General features: G+C 39.2%; 1 protein-coding gene across 1 annotated transcript in view; it reads left to right on the forward strand.

Moving 5' to 3' along the window:
• The window catches only part of ACSBG1 (acyl-CoA synthetase bubblegum family member 1), a 40,233-nt gene extending 14,978 nt beyond the window's left edge, over window positions 1–25,255 (forward strand). The window contains exons 2-13 of the mRNA XM_010161692.1: window positions 9,390–9,607; window positions 10,290–10,378; window positions 11,141–11,261; window positions 12,492–12,572; window positions 15,364–15,513; window positions 17,763–17,939; window positions 18,448–18,629; window positions 19,691–19,921; window positions 20,384–20,601; window positions 23,171–23,310; window positions 24,264–24,510; window positions 25,179–25,255. Of these exons, the coding sequence (XP_010159994.1) occupies window positions 9,390–9,607; window positions 10,290–10,378; window positions 11,141–11,261; window positions 12,492–12,572; window positions 15,364–15,513; window positions 17,763–17,939; window positions 18,448–18,629; window positions 19,691–19,921; window positions 20,384–20,601; window positions 23,171–23,310; window positions 24,264–24,510; window positions 25,179–25,255 (1,931 nt within the window). The remainder of the gene's footprint in view (window positions 1–9,389; window positions 9,608–10,289; window positions 10,379–11,140; window positions 11,262–12,491; window positions 12,573–15,363; window positions 15,514–17,762; window positions 17,940–18,447; window positions 18,630–19,690; window positions 19,922–20,383; window positions 20,602–23,170; window positions 23,311–24,263; window positions 24,511–25,178) is intronic.
• The last annotated feature ends 536 nt before the right edge of the window (window positions 25,256–25,791 follow it).

Here is a 25,791-nt window from a genome sequence, read left to right on the forward strand (position 1 = left end):
AACTGTAATTTTGCAGTGTGTTTTCTCCTTGCCGCAGTATGCTCAGTAAACTCTTGATCAAAACAGTCAAATGGTTAAAATTTGGAAAAATTTCAAGAACTGCTAAGTGTTTTGAGATGGCAAACACATGTTTTTTAAATTATTTGAGATGTTTTGTTTTTATTCCCAACTATGCCTTACTGATCCATCATTCTGTCCTTGCAATCCCACTTAAGTCACCATTTTCCCATATGTCAAATGCAGACTTACCTTTCAAAATGTAGTATAATCCCCCTCTATATTTAAATTACTCAGTTTCTCATCAACATCTGCCTTCACCAAGCCAGTGATTATTTTCAGAGCCTAATTCTCTGCTTATCAGACAAGACCTTTCATGTTTTGTCTCATTATACTATTAACAAGAGAGGAAATATCCTCAGAGGCAAGATTAGTGATGACTCCTCATTTTCCTTCAGCTGCTCTTGCAACTTGTACCTCTGCTCTGAAACATGGAGACCTGCAGCATAGGAGTAGCAAGGGAGAAAATGAACTGGCGATTGTGACTTCTGATGGGTGAAGAATTACAGAATCGACTGAATTCTTGTGAAAGGGATACAGCTTGGTTAAGGCTTTCTTAAAGTACAATTTCATTGTGAATAACAATAAGAAATTCTAGGAGTGTCCCACACCCAGGTATTCTACAAAATGTAGTTGTTAGAGATGGGAAATAATGTATGGTGTAGTGTTTGGTCCTACTGTTTGCTACCTGATGCTGCTGTGTAAAAAAACATGCTTTTGAAGTTCTTAGTTCCTTATTTGAAAGCTGGGAAGGGCATTGTTTGGACTTTTTTTTTTTTCCCCTACATTTTAAGATAATTTATTATAGTGCAGAGGGGAAGGACTTTCTGAGCCTCCCTCAGGATTCTTCTATTGTACCTGTTGAGAGGGAACCATGGTAATCCAAACTTGTTTTTGGCTTCTGAAGGCTGCTGATTTCCACCCCTTGTTCTATGAAATTAAGTCAGCTAAATTAAAAAATCTGCATGCTGCTGTTCATGAATAATCTGCAGTGCATTGCTTTGTGCAGTCATTTCTAAATGCTGAGTTAATGTTCAGATTTTTTACTCATATAGTTCTATAAAGGTTAATTTTGTTCATGTGATAATAATAATTTGTTGCTTTGATGATATGTTTGAGAAACTTCATTATTATTATTATTTGGAACTGAATCTTCTTTTTCTAGTCTTAAAAAAACCCAACCAAAAAACAACTACAAAAAAATCCCCGAAACTCAGAGCTTCAGCAGGTATCAACAGTGACAATTTACAAGATACTGTGATATTAGTACAATGGCAATATGGTTAAGGTTAAGATTGACAGATAATTCATTCTTTATATTTGCACAGTTCATGGCCTCTCTGTCAACATTCAAAATTAGTGTCTCCATCTGGTGTACTCCACAATGTTGAAACCAAAAGCCCACTGTATGAAATAAGAACATCATCCTTGGAGGGAAGGCATTTCTGTGTTTACCTGACTGTAGTGGAGTTTGCAACAGAGGCAAGAAGTTCTTTGTTCCTCTGAGCTTTCTATTTTACTCCTGTTTGTATTTCTAAGTGCTTGCAAGCTGTGTTTTTGTTTTCCCTTGGATATATTGTATGTTGATTGTAGTGGAACCTACTACCACTCCTGGATAATGTTTTAATAGGTGTATTTTATTTTAGGACCTTTACAGATGCACAGACTCTCTGCAGAGGTTCGCTACCTCATTTGGAGGAGGCCCAAGATGAAGGCATAGAGCCAACAGGTAAGCATGTGAAAGATGATCCTGGGAAATTTGTATTCCTCTTAGAATTTTTTTCATGTAGTTTTTCTGTCTATTCTAGCAAGTTATGGCTGACAGTTTTTTGGGGCTGGGATAAGGAGAAGCAGCCAAAAATAAAATTAAACTGAGGTGAATCAGGTTCAACTGAAAAAGTTTCGGGAGCTTTCTGTAAACTTGCATGAATTCTTTAGTTTCTCCTAGTTTTTGTCCGTATTTGAGACAATTAATAGATAAAAGTGAAAAATGGCCTGATGCCATGGAAAATCATACCAATTCTTGTGTTACCTTTGGCATCACAGCTTACTTAGCAGCTGTCAGCTGTTGAGGATTTGGCATACTGTGTAGTAGCTGGAGGCTGTAAAGGAATATCTATACTTTGGTCGGTTGTGTGTTGCATTGTCACATAGGCATACTACTGTTATTTTAAACCAATTGCAGTGGTAAATTAACCTAGTTGTGCTACCATGTGACTTAAAGAGGGTTTACTAGCAGAACTTTCCAAGGTTCTTTGGAAGGTTTGCAGCCCTGAGGGAGTTGCCTGTTGTCTTGGCGTTGCTGCTACTGGTATCTAAATTTGCTCATTTAAACTGGGAATATTTGTTCTATGAGACAATTGGACTCGTGACTGCAAATGGATTTTGAAGAAATAACAGACCTAGGTAGGAATGTCATATGCAGATTTTAGACGTAGGTGTAAACATATACACTTTGGATGCATATATATTTATTTTTTAGAAGGTAGTACTTTGATACACAATAGGTTTCTTTCCACAAATTGAACAGCTACCCTTTTGCTTTTTGTTTTTTAGTAAGCAGGAAATAAATTTGGGTGGATAAAGATGGTAACTAACTTCAAATTTTCAGGGTTTTTATTGAACTATTTGAGACACACATTGCACACATAGATTATTACTGAGGCTGTGATTCTGCAGAGTACGCGCTTGTGTGCTCGTGAAGGCTCTGACCTATTTTCCCAAGAATTTATCTGGGACGCTGCTGTCAGCTATCTACCCTGCTTCTCTCCCAGAGGTTGCTGTTGGCTGCAGTTTAGAGTAATATGCTGGGCTGTAAACCACAGTACTCTGGAAAGGAATGCGCGTGCCATTCAGCCACTCCTGCAGAGGTGACCACAGCCTCTGGAAGAAAGGTGAGGTGAGCAACTGAGGGTAGAAGCTCTTCCAGCTGTTCCATCATAATTCTCGTGCAAACACGAGTCACACCCTATCCATTTTAATTAAGCAGTTCCTTTATTTGTTTTCAGATATGTTTCTAAGTGGATGAATCAGGAGCTTACAATTTAAGATAGCCTTTGTCTTTTATTTGACTTTGGGAATCCGTGGCACTGCTTGTTGTCCATTTAAATGAGAAGCAGCATTTGACTTGGAAACATCACACAGCTATGTAGGTGCTGAGTGATAAAGTGAGAACTGAACATGAAAAACTTTTCCCAAAAAATTTTTGGGAAAAGGAAGCTCAGTGTCTAGTTGTGGTGTGTCCGCTTTGCATATCAAGAGAAAAGGAGGAGATTCTTATGTTTTTTTCTAGTTGTGCAGAACTATCTTTCTCATTTTATAACTGATAAGTTCTGCAACCTCAGAAGTAAATTTGTCTGATGAGGACCACAGATTGTTCTGGATTTTTTTTCCCCATTCTTTTCCACCAGTGTATAGAAGCTCATTCCTGTGGAACCAGGCCAGATTTTGGTTTGCTAATGCATATGTAAATACAGAATAACCTTACTGTTGGCAGCAAACATTATATTGGCTTAAAACCAGTGAGGAGTTAAAATAAAACTCATTGATGCTGGTTTTATACTGATGAAATAGCAAAGTAAATTATGTTGGAAAAGACCAATGGAGGGCAACTAGTCCAGCTTTCTGCTTATAGGAGGGTTTATCGCTTTGTTCAGCTGAGTTTTGAAAACCTCCAAGGATGGAGGCTCCACAGCCTCTCAGTCCCTCTTCTTAGGCTGCCACCTGCATTGTGAAATTATTTTTCTTTATCTAGCAAGAATGTTCCTTGATGCAGTTCAAAAGTCAATTGCTTCTTGCTCTTCTGCTGTGTGCCTCTGAGAAGAATGTGTCTCCTTTTAATCACCCCCCCTTCAGTCTGTGGCAGACTGCAGTTAGAGTCATTCTTTATCTTCTCTTCTGCAGACTGAAGAAATCTGGCTTCTACAAGAAGTTCCTGGCTTCTTGTACATGGTATGCTCCAGGCCCCTGTCCACCTAGGAATACCTCTTCTGGGCTTGCCTCAGTTAGGATCTGTCTTGCAGTAGGGCTTCCAGAGCTGCACCCCATGTCGGGTGTGCCCCCATGAGTACTGAGTTAGGGGAAATAATCACTATCCTTGATCTGCTATAATGCTGCTAATGCAGCCCTGGATATAGTTAGCCTTTATCTCCACTGGAACATACTACTGACTCGCATTCAACATGCCTGCCAGGAACCATAGGGAGTTTTCCCCTGAGCCAGCTGGCATCCAGTCTGTGCTGTTTCATGGGTTATCCTACCCCAAGTGCAAGATTTAGTTCACCCTTGTCAAGGTCTGAGGTTTATTTCAGCCCATTCCTCCAGTTTGCCAAGGTTGATCTGAATGGCAACCCTGCCGTTTGGCCAATTCCCCAATCTTGGTGTCATCCTTGCAAGTGGTAAGGTTGCATTCTACTGTCCAAGACAATGCAGTTGTTAAACAGTATCGTTCTTGGGACTAACCCCTGAAGAACGTCACTTGTAATTGGCTGCTAGCTAGACTTAGAAATGTTGACCACTCTTCTCAAAAACTGATTATCTTGCCATTCTTTTTTCTGTTACTCCAACTCCATTCAGTCCAAACCTTCCATGAATGCTGGGGGAGACCTTGTTAAAGGTAATGTAAACAACATGCTACTGCTCTCCCCATCTAAGAGCCAGTCATCTCAATTATGGAAGGTAGGATTTACCAAGGCCCAATCAGGTCTGTCCATTTTATAGCTCAAAACAGTTTCTAAGAGAGTTTGTTCTATAGCCTTCCCACAGACTGAGGGGATTCTGATTGGGCTTTAGTTATTTGAATCCTTTTTTTTCTCTTTTTTTGAGGACAAGTGTGACATCTGCCTTCTTCCTGTCACTGAGGACCTTACCAGATTGACATGCTGTTTCAAAGATGATGGAGAGCAGCCTTGTGATAACTTTGGCCTTGTCTCTCAGTGTATGCTCTGAAGCATCCCATCCAGGACCACCGAAATTTTTGCAAGTGCCCAGTTTGTGTATGTCATCCCTATTTAGGTTTACCTCTGCTGTTGTAGTTAAAATTCTCACCTGTCACTAGTCACAAAAACCCAGGAAGCCTGATCTTGCCAGTAAAGAGCAAGGTGAAGAAGGCGTAGAGCACATCAGCACTTTTCATGTCCTATGTCAGTAAGTTGGCCATGATATCCTTGGTTCTTCTTTTGGCTGCCAGTGTATCTGTAGAAGCCCTTCTTGTGGCTCTTCACATCACTCACCAGTTTCGGTTCCAACTGCGTTTTGACTTTCCATTCCTACATGCCTGGGCAATATTTCTGTAGTGATGTTTCCTTCTGATTACGCCCTCCACACGCTTCCATTTTGGTGCATTGTAATCAGTTTTAGAAGCGTCAGTATTGTTATGAAGCTTATTTTGTACTCGTCCTGATGCACCACTCCCTCCACGTCAGTTTATAGAGGCATTCTTTGAAGGATATCTTATTTCTCTGATCCACGTTGGCAGTAGTTTACTGATCTGAAGAGCAGTGTATTTGACTGCAATTCATAAATGTTCCCTTTCCTCTGATGGAAAAGGTACAGGTTTCCATGAATGGAAAAATTGTCATGAGTTTTGGCTAATTTAAAAATATTTCAATTATTTATTCAGTCTGTTCTGTTCAAGAGTTTAAAGTTACACGTTTATTGTGGAAAACTGATAATATAGTAGAAAAACCCTCCTCTTCCTCCAGCTGTGGCAAGGCAAGCAACAGGAAGCTGGTTTCTGTATTTTTTAAAAAGAACCACTATGTATACACTGGGGCTGATACCTTCAGGTTCACTTGGAATTCAGAGGTTCTGTACTTCTGTTTAATTTGTTTGTTGGCACAAGGGGAAGTGTGACACAGATGCCAAGCTCTCAGGCTCGAACCTTTGTGTGCTTAGCCCTAGCTTTTACTAAAAAGAAGTTAATCTTTCAGGGCCACAGACATCCTGAAGAAAATTAAAAAATAATGAGTGAGAGGAGGAATGGTGTAGTTGTGGTGTCAGTAGAATATGATGGCATCATAACTGTGGAATCTGGGATGTTGACTGTCAGAAATGCCTCCAGCAAAAAGCTGAATACCTTCTCTCGTCATTAGAGCAGAGTGATGTTTTGCAGGAACTGGCATATAATCAAGATACTGTTTTGTGAGTTAAATCTGAATCATTTTCAAGCAGAAGTTAAATTACTGTTTTAGTTCCAGCTTCTCAGGGTACATCTATAGAGTATCACCTGGAGTTACTCAGGTCATGCAGCAGGGCCATCCCATAATCAGCCTGTCTGTTTACCTCTCTGAAAGGTGACCTTGGTTCTTTTGCTTTTTGTATGTCTCTCAGAGTTGTTCTCCCATAAACATCAGAATTCATTTACATTCACAAATTCATTCTGGCAGTCACCAGAATACTTGCAGGTCAGGTGGTGAACAGAGAGGTTTCATTCATATATTAGCTTTGAACTGTAAGATTTCTTGTTTTTACTACTAGACAGTCTTCTTCATACATCCCAGAGGTCCAGCAGTTTTAGCCAGAGTAGATGTTCACGTGAAAAAAAACATATGAACTTGCTATTTGTTCATGTGTTTCAAATAATTTTTGGTATCCAGGCTGGGAGAGACAGCCTGTACCATGTCACAAGTGTTTATACCTGGTGGAAAGGAATAACAATGGGCTGATAAAAATACAAAAATTGTAATGTGTTTGTGCTGTGTATTATTTCAAATTTGGTAGAAAATATTTGAATAACAAATGTACTTTTATAAATCAGTATTCACATGTAATTGGTCTAGGATTGTATAGTAAAAGATCAGTTGAAAACTTCCAAAATATTTTCTAAATGGTAAACAAAGGTTTAAACCAAGTTTTCAAATAACCTTTTTTTTCTCCTGTAAAGTTCCTTTTGGAAAGTTACACTTTATTGGAAAACCTGCACACCTAAATTCCAAAATACGTAGAACAGAATGTTGTATCTTAGCTCTGTATGGTGGCATTTTGTTTTCAACAGAGCAGGCAGCCACCTGTGCCCAACCACACCTGCAATCCTTGCCAATTTTGGTGGTTTAGAACCCAGAACACCATACAGAGTTGTTTTGTCTGGGATTTGGTGTGTCACTGCAGAAAATAAGCATTTGGATTAACACTAGCTTCTGTCTCTGACAGGTCTCGTCATTTTCACACCAGGGTTAAGTGCAGAAATGCCTGCTTTGTCTTCACTACTCATAAAACATTTGTTGGGTTCCACTGTTCACACTTCGATAAAATCTGCCCGTTGCCTAGAATCCTTCATAGCTACTCATTTTCTAAACTGTCTGGATTTATGATGCCCTTTCTCCACTGACCTAAGCAAAGCTCCACACCTATGAATTGAAAATTCATTATATGCAATTTACACATGAGAAAAATTAAGCACGTGGAGATCAAGCAGCTTTATTGGTTTTCTTGGTGTCATTATTAGTTTTTGTTTGTCAAGAGAAAAAATGCAAGACTGAGTCAGGAACATGAATAGAACATAATGTGAGTTGGGAACATTAATCCTGGATTGACCCACATCACAGCATTGACGGCTCAGTTCACTTTCTGCACCCATGTGTTTATCTCCTTACCTGGGAGAGGATAGAAAGATTTTTTTTCCCCCCCCCCTCAAAATGTTCTGCACATGATAACCTATAGCATGGAGCAGTGAAAAATTTGAGAAATAGTTTCACAGAATACTGCCAGCAAACTGTTCTGGTTTTGGTGGGTTTCAGTTACTATTTGTACTTTATCAGCTGATTATGAGTGAGCTTTTCTATGGAGCAAAGTAATGAAGCTTTTTTGCTGTAAGAGGAGAAAGTTGGGCTTGGGGTGTGTATTGTTTTTGTTTGGCGATTAATTTTTTTTTTTTTTTTTAATGTACATTTGTGAGCTTACAATAGCTTGCTGTGCCTTTGGTTATCTGTGTAGATTGCAAGCCTGACTTGAGGGAGGCTGTGAGTGTGTTCTGAATTGCCCATGTGGGCATCCAGCTATGGTTGATGTGTTCTTATATTGCCAGAAATGCTCAGACGTGAAGTTTCCAGGCCCTCTGTGAAGCAACTTGAGGAGTAGCATTTGGGAGGGATGTGAAGCATGTTGTACTCTTGAACACTGCAACATTGCTTCTTTCAGACACTGAGGTACTAGGGAACAGTATAAATACCACTTGAACTCTCTTTAGTTTTTGTTTCTCTAAGTGTAGTACAAGACAATCATGCTTATTAACTTGTATCAGAAACTTCAGAAAGTTTTATTTTCCATTTCTTTTAATTCCGATGAACTAGGCTCTTTGAAATTTTCCACCAGCTCGCTGTAGAATTTTTTTTTTTAATGTTTATGCTAAAAATATTTCTTAATTTATGGAAGTAAATCTAAGGAAAAAAGTGTTGTTGTTAAAATGTTCTTGTACTATTTTGTATAGAAGTACAGGAACCAACTCTTTGTTAGGGCAGTCATGAGTGGTTTTTTGCCTTCCTTGTAAGAATTCACCTAAAGTTTGCTAACTTACTAACCCTTAGATTCTCTAAGGAGGGTATTTGTACTCAGCTTGCTTCTTGCTGGGTTTGCAAGAGCCAAGTAGAATCTTTGAGGCAGTCATTTCTTGTGAATGCCAGGGACTGCCCCAGTCCTTGACACCGGTGGTAAGAGCCAAGTGACATTAGTTGGTGCTTTCTGTCTGTGTCCAGTCAAGGAAGGGGAGGAAAAGTACAGTGAAGGGGGAGTAAGTGGGTGGTAGAAAGACAGGGTGAGTAAAGCAAGAGCAGAAGGTGAAAGATGATCTGGAAATGGGGCAAAACAGGAGTGAGGATACACATACTAGAACACAGGGCAGATGACCAATATAAAAAACCTCTGGGAAGTAGTGGAGAACAGGGGCAGGATGAAGGGGAATAGGTGGGGGTGGAAGGAGAGAGGATATTGCTGTGACAAGCATTAGGAGCTTGGATGCTGAATAGGGACAGAGGTTTCTTATCTTAAGATCTCTGTAACCTCCTGTTTCACCAGCTACTCCATTAGTGCCAAGTATAGTGGGTTTTGCAGGGCTGAGCACAGGCAAACAGATTCTTCTGGAATTGGTGCTGTGCCTGTAACATGTAAAAGATCGCCATAGTTCTGTGTGGCAGAACAAAGAGTAAGAAATCAAGATTCTCTTTTTACATGGAATATTTGACAGTTACAGAATTGGAAAGCCCTTCTCTCAGAAGGTGGGAAGTGCCAGGGTTGTGCTTAGCCCTGCAGCATTTATTCAATCCTCTTGTCTTTTGGTACACAGCCACATGGAATTTTTCAGTGATAGAATACTTTGATAATAATGCTTTACTTTCCAGAGTGTCTGTGGACTTCCTTTGCTGATGGCAGAGTCAGACTGAGAATAGATAACTCATGTCCACAGGCTCCCATAACAGTTCATCAAATGTTCAAGGAGAGCCTAGAAAAATATGGATCCCTTAATGCTTTGGCCAGCAAAAAGAATGGAAAGTGGGAGAAGGTAACTTTTTCAGAGTATTATTGCCTCTCCAGGAAGGCAGCCAAGAGCTTCTTGAAGGTAGGTGCCACAAACACACCCAATTCCTTCTTCTCCCCTTCTATCTCCTTAAAAAACCCAAAGCCACAAAAACCACAAACACACCACTACCAACCCCCCCAAAAAAACCCACAACACCAAAACAACAATATAAGAGGCTTTTCCTATTAACTGAAGATCAGCAGTCATATTCTTTATTGAAATAATAATTATGAAAATTGGTTTTGGTGAAAGAGGTAATTTCTGTCAAGGGAACTTGACAGCAAGTGAAGAGCTGCTGTGTTACACTGTCTCACTGGGGCATGGGATGGGTACAAAGCTCAGTGTAAGGCCTTAAGAATAAAAAAAGGAAGATATATCAAAGTGGCACTGTCATGATTTTGGTGAGATAAAGACAAATTTTAAAACATTCTAAACATAGGGTAAGATTAGTACTCATTATTATCTTGTTCATATTGAAAAGTTATGGTTTTCGGGCCTTTCTGTACAGCAGAGCTCAGCTAGACAGAGAGTAGTGGGAAGCTGAGCTCATGTTAATTGCTGACAAATACTCGTTTTACTATGGATATCAGCATGAACACATCAATACCGAAATAAAAAATAATCAAAACTTTCCATGTTTTATATTTCTACGTGTGTTTCATGCTCTATGTTTCTCTCCAGTGTGCCTATATTATATAACCTTATGCTTATTATTTTTAAGCTTGGTCTTGAACGATTCCACAGTGTAGCAATCCTTGGATTCAATTCTCCAGAATGGTTTATCTCAGCAGTTGGAGCGGTTTTTGCTGGGTAAGATCTTTTTCTTTTTGTTTCTTTCATTTTGTGAGGGTTTTCGGGATATCTGTTTTGCTAGGTCTGGAAATGTAGGAGATCAGTATTTGCTGTCATTTCTTGGAATTTGTGGTGCAGCTGATCAGCATGTTCAGTGGCCTGCTGGAGTGTCCTAGCTTTCCTAGTATATCCGAAATTGTCCAGACACTCATAAATGGATCCTGTTTGCTGTGGACTTGTGACAGTCAAACAGAAGCTATTGTACAGTATCTTATCACTGGGAGATGTGGGAAGCAGATGAGACTCCCAGTTTTATGTTCATGATACTTGTCTACAGCAGGATATGTTCAAGTAGATGACGTGACAGATAATAACTAGCCTGATTCCTTCTGTCCTGAACCCTGTTTGTATGATTTGGATTTTACATCTTAAGCTGTTTCTGTATCAAACTCAAACTGGTATCTGTGTGCAGCTTGAACAGAAAGGCCGTAAGTGGTTTTTACCACTTCCTGAGCTAACTCTTGTGTAGTGGGTTAAAATGCTGAATCCTAGCCTAGAGCTCAGAGATTAATTTTTGCAGTGTGCATATATCAGAGATATTAGTGTATATCTGAGTACTTGAAACAAGCATGACAGCTGTGCTGCTGTTTGCTTCCACATCTTTGTACTCTCAGCTTTCATGTGATCTTTTATCATAATTCTTTTTTGATACTAAGTGCATGTATGTGTGTGTATGTATATAAATACATGGGTTTTATATATATATAATTTTTGATACAGAGGAATTGTCACAGGAATATATACAACCAATTCTCCAGAGGCCTGCCACTACATTGCTTATGACAGCAAAACCAATATTATGGTTGTGGAAAATCGGAAACAATTGGACAAGATAATGCAGGTACAAGGTGGCTGAATGGTTATTTAAAAGCTGTACATTTTCCTTTTCTCAATCCTGTATGAGTCCCAAATGCCGTATTCATGATTATGAAACCCTTCATGGCAGTGTTCTGATTTGGGCATCTGGTATCTGGTGATTGAGCTATTGGGTAACTTGCAGCTCTGTTCTCCGTGGTGTCTGTGGTTCACATCTAAGCAGTTCTGATTCTCTTCAGCAGAGAGCTTGTGGGTTCACTGCAAACTTACCTGGAAAATACTCATGTTTTGATTCTCTGTTTATAATGTCACCACTCCATCCTGTTTAGTATTCTGGAAAAAACATACTATCAGACAAGCCTTTTTGCTGACTCATTGACTAAACACTAGGCTGTGCTGTCATGAATGTGGAGAGAAGAATATAAATGGAAGAACTTGAGGGGTTTGATTCCTACATATTTCTGTCTAGAAAAAGGCAGGACATCTGCCCAGCACTACTTTACCCAGCTGACAGGTTTTTTGAAACATTTTTTTCTGGAAGAAACCAAGACTGAAATAATAACATTTCAATTGCTATCCTTCTAACAATACATACTTAATGGCTACCATCAAGCCACTGTTTTTGTGTTAGTGCAGATTGATCAAGTCAGTTTAAAATGTGATTAATTCCAAGGCACCTATGAGGCACTGGGTCCCACACAGTTCAGTGGCATGAATGCTTTCTGCAGGCCGTGCAAAGCAGAAAGAGCTACTAAACCAGCAGCCACTGCTGTCTGCCTTTAACTCTGCAGCTTTATATATTTATCCTTATTAATGTGCATATGGCTTCCTTTTTATTTTTTTAGCAGTTTAACAACAGTTTTTGCTGAGGAAATTCCTAGATCTTTATCCGTAACCACAGCAGCTAGGTTCAGCTTCTAGCTTGACATGGACTGTTCCTTGATGTGCCTTTTGGTGCATTATGAGAAAGGATGCTGAGGAGCCATTTCTGGTGTTTTTTGTTTGGTTTTTAATCTTTTGACTGCAAACAGATTTTCTAGAGCAGACTGTATAGCGTCTCCTTTTTTTCCTCTCCTGCCCTCCCCTGCCCCTTGTTAAGCTAGCTGGTTGTGAGTGTGGGGGAGAATATTTGAGGGTGGAGGGAAACAGGAGGTTTATTGAGACTGTCAAGCCAGTTTTGGCAGTATTTTAGTGGGAAAATCCCACGCAAGATATGAATAATAAATAATAAATTTGCCTTAAAAAAATCCAACAGATTTGGAATCGCTTGCCGCACTTGAAAGCTGTTGTGCTATATAAGGACTCCATTCCAGAGAGATACCCGAATCTGTATACGGTATGTGAATGCTAGAACAGGGTTATAATTCATGGGGTTTTATTGATTCATTTCTACTGTGTTTCCTTGGTGAACTGGCTACTATTTAGAATGCATTGCTGTGTTCCAGTTAACACAGTCAAAAACTGCATCAGCTTTTTTCTGTTTAATTTACCTGAAACTTAATGTTTGATAGTTGACATTTAAAATTAGAGCTACATTGCTTAACTGTCTGTCTTGTGTCTTCCTGGCTGTTTACCCGCCTGGATTAACAAAACACCTGTAGGCTTCAGGTGGGAATGTGTACTCTCAGACTGTTAAAAAAAGTTGTCCACTGGTGCTAGTGAAAACTGAATTGTGATTAGTTACACTGGATCCAAGAATATGAAAATGCTTGTACAATGCTAGTTGCGTTTTGTTTGCACCAAATATTTCTGGTGGTAGGCAACAAGTGAAAAGAAAGAACTACAGACTACACAGAGGAGCACGTTTTCTTAGTATATGTAGAATCTTCATATCACATCTTAAAAATATAGCAGAAAAAAGGACAAAGCCAGGATCAGAGTGGTAGAAGTCCAGCCTTTAATTTAAGAAATATGAGGACTTGAAGCAGAAGAGATTTTTGTAAACGAATATATTTTTAAAATAGAATTGAAATTAGTTAAGAATACAAAAATCAGCATTTTAAGTGGACTACAGATTATCAGATTCTAGGCCGAAAACTTCAACTGGGAGGAAATAAAAATATCTTAATGAAGTGTGAACAATATAGAAATATATTAAAATATTTGCAATTTTAATGATTTAAGTCATTACTAAGAACACAAGAAAAAATCTTCAGTACTAGTTAATCACATCTTCTCTTGCTATGTTTAATAGCATATAAGCAATGAGCAGTTGCTGTTACAAAACTGTAGGTACTGGTATAGAATATGCCTTGTATCTCAGTACAATAAAAAATGAATACAAAGATGATCTTACTATTTGTATTTCTTAGTAAAAAAGAGAAGGTGCTAGCAGTTAATTCTGGAACAACATTCAGTTGCTGAAACCAAAATGCCTGAGACTTTATGTATTTGAAAACACCCCTGCTCGAGTGTCATCTGGGACAGTTTTTCTCAATGGAGAAGGGTAGTTATGAGAGTGTCTGACAGTCAGTTACCATAGTTTGTCATCCGAAGGAAAAATCGGAGATCGAATCACCAAAGGTAGAAGTGATTGTTTATTAGCTTTGATGTAAAGTGAACCACCTGGCATTTGATAAAAGGGGTTTGTGTTGTGAGTTGACAGCTAACATGTAACGAGCAATTGCTGCAGTAAGGACAGAGCCCTAGTTTTCTGATCAGTGCATGTTTCCAGAAGGCAAAGTCAGTACTGTGCGTGACTCTTTGTACCTTTCATCCCCTGTGGAATGGGGACACTGTCTGTTGCAGGTACTGTTCAATAAACAAAGCCCAGGCAACAGATTCACAGTGATTAACGCATTCTAGTATGAGGAGACAGTAAGGTCAGGAAACCGGAATAACTGTTAAGTCAGAAACAATTAAATCCTTGACACTTATGGGCTTTCCGGAAGCTAGTGAAATGGATGCAGCCACATTCTGTGGGAAGGGATAGAGTGTGACAAATCCTCTACTTGGTACAGAGCTGTGCATTGTACTGCCTCTCTTTTCAGAGGTGTGGTTTGTTGGAAGAAAGTATAAAGCTGAAGACTGGTAATTAGAAGAATCATTAGGACAGCCTTGCCACAAGAAAAGGTAGTCTAGGTGCCAGAGAGGCTAACCATTGTAACCTTAGGAGCACAGTGGCAATGGCAGAGGTTTGAAGGAAACAATGAACTCCCCCTCAAGCAGAGACTGTCTTTTTACCTCTGCTTTCCTTCACATCATCTCCTTTACTGCTTGTAGTCCTAGATACATCCCCAAGAAATCACTGAAGAATGAAGGTGCTGCATCTTGCATTTGCATAACGCAGTTCTGTAGCACAGTGTGAATCATCTGATTCCAGTGGGAAACTGAGAGTTTGGTTATTGACTTTCTTTAAAAAACTTGTTACACCCTAGTTTTCAATTAGTGTTGCAATCAATGGTACACGTAGGTGCACATAGCAGGTGCATGCAATAGAAGTGTCTGGGAACAACCAATATAATGTAGAGGATCAGGTTCAGCGTTCTGCTGGGCCAATCTGTGTGGCACAAAAGTCCAGCATCATAAAAGCTTTAGCTCATTCTGGATTGAGACAAACTTGAATGGAAGTTGTGACCTGCATCATGTGCTCCATTTGCTATAAAATAGTGGATAATTTGGGCAAACATTCACACATTGAGATAATGATGCTTTTGCAAAGAAGCTTTCATCCAACTGCTTTATGTTTATATTTTTTTTTTTATATAGAGGACAAAGAATTATAGATGGAATGTCACAAGTGTACTCCTGCTTAAAACAGTACATTCAGATTCCTTCAAGTAAGACTAAAAGTCTTTCTAACAGTGGGGGATTGCTACAGAATTTTAGCCTCTATGACTTGTTCATAGTATCCATCTTGGAGCAGGAATAGCATTACCATTCTCTTCTTAGACACTGAAAAGACTTGTGGCAGCACAAATTTAGATAGTCTCATTACAATTAGCACATAAATTCTAATCTACTCTAATATTTCTTACATAAGGAAGACCTGAGGAAACATGCCTTGGGAACATGTTCAGAGCAAGGCACTGAAGTTTTCTGCCATTTCTGAGGCTGCTAAGGTACTGCATCTTTCCCACTTGTAAGAAGCCACTTGATAATCCCGTATTTTCTGTTACATGTTCCAGATGGAAGAGTTTCTGGAGTTGGGAGATGACATATCTGATACTACTTTGGATGATATTATTAACTCCCAAAAGCCGAATCAATGCTGTGTACTAATATACACATCCGGCACAACTGGGAAGCCAAAAGGAGCCATGCTGAGTCATGACAATGTATGTACTTTAGGCTCTTCCTTTTAGTATAAAAATAGAAAAGGATGAGGATATTTATTCCTGTGTTTTGAAATGACTGGTACCTACTAGAGCTTTGAAATCCTTCGGCTTTTACAGCATGGATAGAGTCCTACAAAGCAGTATTCAAAATGCGGTCACCTGTTTCTGGTAAAGTATACGCAAGGTAAAGCATGAAACCTTCACACAATTGAAGAGTTAAATATGTATATGAATTTTTTATTCACTGGTTTTCTTGTGAGACATAATGCATATATTCATAAATATAATTGCCATAAAGTCTTTCATGTGATGTCACAGATCATCTTACAACAAACAAATTGTATACATCTGCCAGCCACTATCAAAACAGCCTGATGGACACTTTTGCAACTTTTATTAAAATTGGCGGTGGATGTGTGTTGGGTTTTTTTACTTTTACTTTGGCATTATTGTATTCCTAGACTTGGGTTTCTACATCTACTACTGGAGTATAATACAACTCTCGTGCATGGTGCTGTTACTTACAGTAGCCCTACCCACATTGTTGTGAACAGAAAATTTCTGCTGATAGAGAAAAGTAAAGTCATTTACAAAAAGAACTTGCCACTGAGGTCTGCTAGCAAAGATCTGAAACAGACTTGTTTGGGGCTTTTAAATATATATTTATTTGTAAGGTGTCTGAGCCAGAGTGGAAAGTGGTAGGGAGACTTTGTGAACATGTAGACAATCTGTGAAAGGGCTGGTGTAAGTTGTGGCCTCTCCTCTTAAAATAAAGCAGAAACTATTGTGGACATACACACTGTGAGGAGCAATTCACCCAAATGTAGGGAATCAGTGCAGTAGTATCTGGAAGCAGAGCATAGTGGACTTGGTAGACAAAGACTGATGTGACGTTGCAAATCCTATGCTCTTCCACCTCAAAGGAGTCTGGTGTCATTTCCATGTTAGCTGCCAAACTATTCCTGGCTGCTGATCCCAAACAAGCTATTTTTATGTTGATGTACAGTGGAAAACATGCCTTGCCTCTAGCTGTGCTACTGCCTTCTTTAGTCAAAAGATGTTTTCCACTGTCCATGTGCAAAACCAATGCTGAGGCAGTCATATATGCACCCAGACAGATCTGCTGTGAGTGTGCCTGTGTGCTGCGAGGCTTGGAGGACGAGGAGGGTAGGCAGTCACTATAGCCACATCTCAGAGACATCCAATGCTGCCTACTGTGTAAGCCTCCCATAGCCACTTGTCCAATGCTGCCATCTAAACTTGGAGTGGCCTGGTCTGACAGCATTCTGCTCCTTAAAAACCTTTCTTGAGAATCTGTATTTCCTTAGACCAAACGTACACTCATACCTTCTCATTTATTACAAAGAAAAGGAGCTGGCAGGAATATAGTGTGATAACAGGTAATGCATGTGATTTGTATCTCTTCCTTGCCATCTTGAATATTCTAATTTCTGTATCCTGCCCTACCTATTGTAGATTAAACTCCTCTGAGAAAGAGCTGGTTGTTCTCGGTGTGGGGTTTGGGTTTTTTTTTTCTTCCCGTACACATATATCTTTTCCCTCCCCCCTTCATACCATCACATGTATTTGTGGGTCTTCTGTACACTATATTCTGATAATGAAGACATACATATTTAGCACCCTTGAACTGCGTCTTCTGATATGAAGTGGGAAATAGAAAGAAGAGAGGGAAACATCCAGTTTCGCTACGAAGTCAAGCGTAGCCAGGTGAAGATCAATACAAGACAATGAGCTTGTTGCTAATACTGAAGTGTCCTTTGAGATCACTGATTACTTACTGTTCTCTTTCAGGTGAACTTACAGACATAGCACTGATGAAAAGTGCCCGCTTGATAGAAAGTATGCACGTTAGGAGAGTTGCAAAAGAAGGGGCGTATCAATTTTGCTCCTTGTCCATTCAGCCCATGGGTGCCCTGCTCAGTGTGTCACCAGCATGCGGGGAGTTGGTAGCATTCACGGCCCAGGCAGGCAGCAGAAAGACTGCATTTGCTTATGTTATCTGCAAGTCTGTGTTACTGTCAAGTTCATCTTGCTTTTTACTGAGTTTTCACCAAAGAACTGACAGTCTGGTGTGTTGTCAAAGATGGCAATGTCTTCAGCAATTTCTATGAACACAGGTTCTTCAGAGTTAGGTTAGCATAGCATGACAATCCTTAGTTTGTGTTAAAAGGGAAAAAAAACCCCAAACCCACACCATACTTAATGTGTTTTATTATTTATTTAAACAGATAACTTGGACATCAGCACATTGCAGCAGAGCAGGAGATATGCAACCTGCAGAGATCCAACAGGAGTCTATAGTCAGCTATCTCCCACTCAGCCACATAGCTGCGCAGATCTATGACCTGTGGACTGGAATCAAATGGGGAGAGCAAGTTTACTTTGCTGAGCCAGATGCTCTGAAGGTATCTGTCTTGAATTGTCCCTATTTAAGGTTGCACTTCCTCGTAGAAAACATCCCAAGGAACGAATATGATCTTTGAATAGGTGCAGAGGATAGAGATTGAGAGTCCATTAGGGTAAGAATTACGGACAAATAAAATTAATTAGATTTGTGATTCAGTGCTCTAGACTCCAATTAAAATATATAATCCAGATCCATAAGCTTCTATTTAGGCAGAGTCTACACCTAAAGCAAAAGAAGTATAAGCAATATTTGGAGGAAAGGGAGACAGAGGGAACTGAACCACCAGTGTCTTTTCCTTATTGTACACAGTCCTCACCTGATGCAGCAGAGCTGACACATGGTAGTGCGTATGTCTGACTGAAGTAGCTTCAGCAGTCCTTCTTTACATCCTACATGGTTAGTGAGGTTCTACATGCTAGTATTGCAAGATGCAGGCTGCATCACCAAACTTCATCACTGCTGTGGACCTTTTGCAATGTTTTGAAATGATTTAATGATTTTAACAGGGCAGCTTGATCAACACACTAAAAGAAGTGCAGCCAACTTCTCACATGGGAGTTCCCCGAGTATGGGAGAAAATCATGGAGAAATTAAAGGATGCTTTTGCTCTGTCAGGATTTATGAAGAAGAAAATGCTGTCATGGGCTATGTCACTTAGCTTAGAGAGAAACCTAAACTGCTCAAGCAGGTATGTATTATAATGAGAGAGATTTCCGTCAACCTCACAGTAGCTGTCTGCTTGTGATAAACTATGACGCATCAGTGAGGCTCTAAGTGTAAATGGGTAAAGTTTGGCCTGGTAACACAGCAAATATAATGCATGAGGGAAGGTGGAGTTATCAGTTATGACAAGTAGGCTGATCTTAAACACAGGTGACTGCTAGAAGTGTCCCTACATCCTCCCTGAGAAGATACTCTCAAGAACATGTCCCCCAACTCTGTATCGTCTCTGACCTGAACAGGTTCCTTTTTGATTGGGAGGGTTCCCTGATTCAGAGTACCACATGGCTGTGCAGGCACTAGTTACTGGTGTGAGGAAAGGACATGAATTTGAAGGAGGTATATGAGAGGGGGCAAATTTGGGTGGACAGCCCAGAGAGACTGTTTCATGCCAGTTTGGGATATGCACTATATGAGTAAGAACATCCCCTCTCCACACAAACTCCAGGATGCTCCTGGCAAATTCTGAGCTCCAAGTATGTTACCTCTGTTCTGAATAACATCGGTCTTTTTCTCCATAAGATTGCCCAGACAAAGCATGTTGTTTATATCCAAATATTAACTTAATTCACGATTTTTTCCTGTTCCAGAGTTCTTTAAAGCGTGACACAATGAAGTGTGAAATTACTTACAGAAAATGGTATTCCAAAAGATTGTGCAATTACACTGCTTTGCTTGCATGATCATTCAGCTTCTCAGTTAGGTCCTGCAAATTTCAGATTTTAGTGGCAAGGGTTCTCAGAGACACAATCAGGAATATACAAGAGGTTTGTTTTATACAGTGTGTTTTTGTACATTTTCTTAAAATGTATTTGCAGTATTCAGAGATCTTCAGAGTTGGAGTTCACTAGCAATGAATGACACTGAATAAATGAAAAAAAACCAATACATAACCTGTTCTTACTGATGTAACTTCTGTGAACACCTAAAAACAAATGGAAAATCTCTCTAAACAAAATTTGTGTCTGATTTTGTTTTGGGAATTTCTGACTTACTGTCTCCTTCTCTTGTGTGTTTTGTACTCAACAGTGATTTAAAGCAGTTCTGGATGAGGTTAGCAGACTACCTAGTGCTTGCAAAAATACGCAGGGCTCTGGGTTTTTCTTCCTGCCAGAAGCACTTTTCTGGTGCTGCTCCTCTCAATACGGAAACACTGTATTTCTTCTTGGGACTGAACATCACCCTGTATGAGGCCTACGGGATGAGTGAGACCACAGGCCCACATTGCCTGTCTGGGCCCTATATTTACAGGCAGCACAGGTACTTCACTTTTTAATTTTTTTTAAGTAGGGTATGTTTTATTATATCTATGATAAGAGTATTTGCTGAGTTCAGCGAACATCTTACTGCTTATTTTATTTTCTCTCAATGCATTGCCACTCTCTTGTGTCTTTGGGAGGCAAAGTAACTTCTAGGTCAGAAGAACTTCCAGGTCAGCTGAATGCGTTGCCTACGTAGCACGGTGCACCAAGAGCACTGAAAGTGATCTATAGCACTATACGCAGAAGAGAGTTACTACGTCTGACGTATATCCTAGTCCTGGCCCGGGGCAGGATAGCTTTCAAATGCGAGAGTGGTTTTATGCCTGAAGACACAGAGGGGGGAAAAAATCCAGAAGGGCAAGATAGATAGATTTCAGGGATTTGGCATGTCAGATGTCTTACCGGTATTATGTTTAATATTTCTCTGCTCCTTGTGGTGTTTTCTGCTCTTCTTCAATAGCTGTGGTAAACCAGTACCTGGCTGCAGAGTGAAATTGGTGGACGAAGATATAGAAGGCAATGGAGAAATCTGTTTCTGGGGAAGGACTGTTTTCATGGGTTATTTAAATATGGAAGACAAAACAAAAGAAGCCTTTGATGAGGACGGGTGGCTGCATTCTGGAGACTTAGGAAAGCTAGACAAGGATGGCTTTCTCTATGTCACAGGAAGAATTAAAGGTAATAAGCAGAATCTCTCTCCATGTTTATGGTAACTGTTCAGCACTGTTCAGTCACATGTGGCCCATCTAATTAAGTGTCTGTCTTCTAATGCCAGCAGCACTGGCCTAGTAGGAAGGTAAAATGAACTTTCCTATGAGGAAACAATGGTGTACCCTGTTCAGGAAAGGTTTCTCTCTAGTCTGTGATAGGTGGACATGATTCAGTTCCTACAATGAGGCTTTTTATTTTCCAGACCTTTATTCAATATTAATTACAATTAATAATATAAAATAATAATGCCGGTTCAATGTGTCGTCTTTGATTCTGATGATCCATTAAGCTGTCCAGTCTCCCTTTGAATCCTGCTAAATTGTCTTAATTGCATATTAGAGTGTTTAGACAGTGATGAGAGACAAAGCCTCTGTTATATAAAAGTTGTTGCTGTAGGTCAGAGCTAGGTTCCTCTGATGCCTTAGGTGATGTGTTTGCAGAGGCTAGTATTGAAGCTTGAGAGCAGAATAGAAAGTTGAAGCTTAAGCAATAAACCTAGGTATTAGTACAGTACACAGCTTGAAGTCTCATGTGAGTAAGACTGGTCGCTTGCATAGTAGCTTTTTTTCACAAGTTCAGAGAGTTCGACTGGTTGCAGTCGAGATGTAACTGAAGAATATTTAAAAACTATCATCTTGGAATATCAGATGAATCACTAGGGAGATAACACAGATGAGGAAATTTGTCATAGGATGACATAGTGTCCTGTTAGGAATTAGGACTTCAAAGTAGATGCTATTATTAGTCTGCACCAAATGCAGCTATCTTGATTTCTAACTTGCTTTCTTGTGTGATTCATTTTCCTTTAGCATAGCAGTTAGCAACTCCTAGTCTCATTCTGTCATAACATTTGTGTTTCACTTAACTCTTCTTTTGACTGCTGAACTAATAACTACTCTAAATTACAGGACAGGTACATCATCTGGGATAGAATAGCTGTCTGTCCAGTTTCATGCAAGTTTTAAATCCAAGTCCAAATAAGGTAAAACCTCATAGAAGGTAATAAAGCTTTTATTCTAGTGACTGAAACAGAATTTCTTCCTTTAGTTCTGTGGGTCTTATGAGTTTTAGAACTCATTGGCTGCAAAGCACAAAGATCTAGCTAGAGAAGTCTGCACAGGGGTTGTATTTGTAGGGACGTGTAAAAAGTTGCTACAGTTACTAGTTGTCTGGATCAGCTGGGAAAAAGCTGACATCTCAGACAATGAAAAATAAGTGCCAGAGTGATTGGTAGAGAATCTAAGACAAAGATAGGACTAAGGCAAAAGGATGGGTGTGTGTGTGTGTGTGGGTGTGTGTGTGGAAAGAAGACCTCTTAGAAGTTTGGATACACTTTGGTGTGTGCCTGTGGTTTGCCAGAAGGCTCTCATTCTATGAACACTAATTGTGCGTCCTCAAATGCGTGCAGTGTGTTGACTAGGGAGAGAAATAACTTTATAGTTATGAGATCAATGCCTATTCCATACCAGAAGGTTGAGTATAGACTGGAATGTATTTCTCATCACAGTTCTCGTGAAGCAGTAGAGATGGTAGGGCCCAAACCTGTGAATGCCAGAAGGGTGCTGTATGCCCCTTGTTGCATCTAAATTCTTCCAGTTTATCAGTGACAGGGAATCAGGTACCAACCCAATCCTTAATACATACAATCAGCTGCATTATTACCCAAAGGACTGATATACCATGTGTCTGCATTATTTTTTGAAGCATGTTCTGAAATGCTGCAAAGACTATTATTTCAGGACAGTGAGAAGTCACCAATGTAATGAAAACAGAGTTGGAATTTATGTAGTTAATACTCAAATTTGTAATAATTTCAATGAATATATCTGTATACTTCAGAAATATATATATATATACCTCAGAAAGAATTCATTCAAATAAACATGCACATTCCTTTGCCAATTATCACTACCATTGCTTACAAACCTTAAAAATATTAAGATTCCAGTCTGTCATTATATTCCACGCTTGTCAAAAGTAGATCAGGAATCACTACTTCCCCTGCAAACTTCCTCTCTTACATATTAACTTCCTCCTCGCACTCCTCTCTCCTTTCCATGTTGCTTGTATGGAGCCTTCCTGCAGTAGTAACTTGGTTTTGCCTGACCCCTCTTGGTGGCTTTAAGCATTAAGTTTAATCATGATAACAATGGTCCTGCTTTTTGGTGAGATAGCAACAGTAAACAGAGTGAATCCTATGCTAATTTGGAAGAGACTACTGCTCACAGGGAACTCTAGATTATGCAACAGTGCCTTGAGAATAACTAACCTGTTTAGTGGATTTATTAAAAATGAACTGGAGCAAATATGTTATACTGAGGGAGAACTGAGAACTTGAGCACATATTTGAAAAATACTAGCACTGTTAATTTCAAGATAATTAATAGGCTTTGTTCTCTTTGAAAACAACATATTTGGAAAAAAAAAATCTCCCTTATTCTTTATGTCAAAATAAGAGAAGTGAGTCAATCCAGACATTAACCTGACGTTTGGAATTTATTGGAATTCAACTAACAGCCTTTCTTTTTTTGCCTAGATTTGATTATTACAGCTGGAGGTGAAAACGTACCTCCAATTCCAATTGAAGATGCTGTTAAAAAAGAGCTCCCCATTGTTAGTAATGCTATGGTGATTGGAGATAAAAAGAAGTTTTTGGCAATGTTGCTGACCCTAAAGGTACACCAGTCTTAATAGTGATTTTAGTGAAATTACACACCTGCACCTAAACAAAACGAGAGGATGCTAGCAGGCGAAAAAAACATATAGCAACTACAGGCCAAATCCTGATGGCCTAACTTATTATGGTTAGATGATCTGCTAAACATCTGTGTGTTTACTGCTGTTTCTGCTATACATATAGTAAGACCTATTTTTGTGTTTAAATGCAAATTTTGAGAGTGAGAAGTCTGTATTGGAGCACAGTATTAGCTTTATTCTTACAGATGATCAAAGGTAACAAATTATTGTGTTATGGGCAAACCCAGCTTCTAACATAAACTCGAACAAAAACACATCTCTACAATTTGTTCTCTTTATATAACACAAGAAGGATACTTGCACAACAAAATAGTTGATAGCTTTACTGTGGTAGACACGTCAACTGAGAAAATTGTTTTCTGAAACATTTGTACTTCATAGCCTGTGTACACACACAATGAAAGACCCTTTAGTTTTTCAAGTTGTTTACAGCTGATACTTCCCGTCTACAAGTACAGTAGAAATACAAATTTAAGAAGTCTAACTTCAAAGAATACTTCTACCTCAAACTGCTTACATCACACCACAGTAATACAATTTAATGATGAGCTAAATGTTCCCCTGTAACAATGGAGCAATTTGGAAAATATGGTAGAAACTCAAGGTCTCTAGAGGGACTTTATTGCCTAACATTGACATGTTTTAAGTCTGGCTTATATGCAGATGACATGAACAATACTTGTACTTGGTAGCCGAGTGGAAAGAAAAACCCTATCATCTGTAAGCATTTCTGCTTTTTAAGGCTTGCAGAATTCCTGGGTGTGATGCTGAGCCTTCTTTATATCTTACTAGTTAGGGAGGACCTGATCAGAGAAACGTTTAATGCCTTGTCAGGGTGAGCACTTGATGATTGACTTCACTTGGTATTTTAGAGCGTGCTGGACCCAGATACATCTGATCCCACTGATGTTCTCACTGAGCAAGCTAGAGACTTCTGCCAGAAGATTGGTAGTAAAGCCACTAAAGTATCAGAGATTGTAGCTACAAGAGACCAGGCGATCTACCGGGCCATTCAGGAGGGAATCGACAAAGTCAACATGAATGCTACTAATAGGGTTCATTGTATTCAAAAATGGATAGTCCTGCCAAGAGATTTTTCCATTTCTGGGGGAGAATTAGGTAAGATGTGCTAATTTATACTGAGGTATACACACCGTAAAGAGGCTGCTGATCTAAAAGTATTCAAATAGAGTTTTGTATGCCAAATTCTGGGTACAGCAACTAGAGGGAAAGAAAGAAAGGGTTATGCAGCAGTGTTAAAGAATATAAAAATTATAGTTTTGCTATGTATGTATCAATCTGTGCTCTTTTACAAGTACAGTTCTATAGTTACATTTCAGATTTCTTTTGGGCAATTAAACAATTCTAATTAATTACTTGTGCATTACAGTATTAATAACTCCAGTAATAATACTGAAAATTTCTAGTTTAAAAAAGAGAGAGTGAAAGCCTGACAACAGAACTCCAAGCACATTACCAGGCTCTTTGAATAAACTGGGAATTGTTTAAAAGCTTTCAAAACCATCATCTTTTTAATTAATGAAAAAAGTAGGAGTCATCAGTCATCACCCTCTTAATCTGCAGCTTCCTCTGAAGTCCTCGTGTTTATGTGGACACAGCCTTACAACCTTATGCTTGCTTCTCACTTGAGGCAGGTAGTGACACTTAAGAGTCAGAGATGTTCTTCCAAACATGCCCTTGAATAGAAAATCTTAGGAATCAAAGCTCAAACTGAGTAGGAATTTTTGTTCCTGTTTCTCCTTTTGTGACTAACTCCCTCTTTTAAGGTCCAACAATGAAGTTAAAACGGCTCACCGTGCTTGAGAAATACAGAAATGAAGTAGATTCCTTCTATGAAGAATAAGGTGTTCATCCATGCAGTAAGAAGGACCTGAGCTCCAGAAAGTCAAAAGCATTAATGAAGATCTACACTTGTTCTGGTAGTCTGTTGAACTGAATCACTAGAAAACTGCTGTGTCAATTTAGTTGTTCCTGATTCTCACCTGATCATTTGTCCTCTTTTTACAGAAGCAGCTACACAGTGTGTCCGTTTTCTAGTATTGTTTTTACTTTATGACCTAAATGATGATTAAAAACATCTTTCTGTTGTAGAAAGCAGGTATAACTGCTTTAATTAATTCCTCTAGGCTGACCATACATAATTTATACAGTGATCTTCCTCTTTAGCTGTGGGGATTCTTTTGTTTACAGGACAGTGGCTGTAGCTCATAATGTATTTTGCTAGCTCTGTAGGCAGCAGTACTGCTTTGTCAAACTGTTGCATCACTCCAGTGATTATTAAAATATTTTTTCCCCTTCCAGAGAAGAGTTTATTTTTGTTCACAAACACAACATTTCAGAACCTACAGGCACTTCCATTTTTATCAAGTGGGTAGAATT

This window comes from Eurypyga helias, unplaced genomic scaffold (genome assembly GCF_000690775.1).
Source record: "Eurypyga helias isolate BGI_N326 unplaced genomic scaffold, ASM69077v1 scaffold38820, whole genome shotgun sequence".
NCBI lineage: Eukaryota > Metazoa > Chordata > Aves > Eurypygiformes > Eurypygidae > Eurypyga > Eurypyga helias.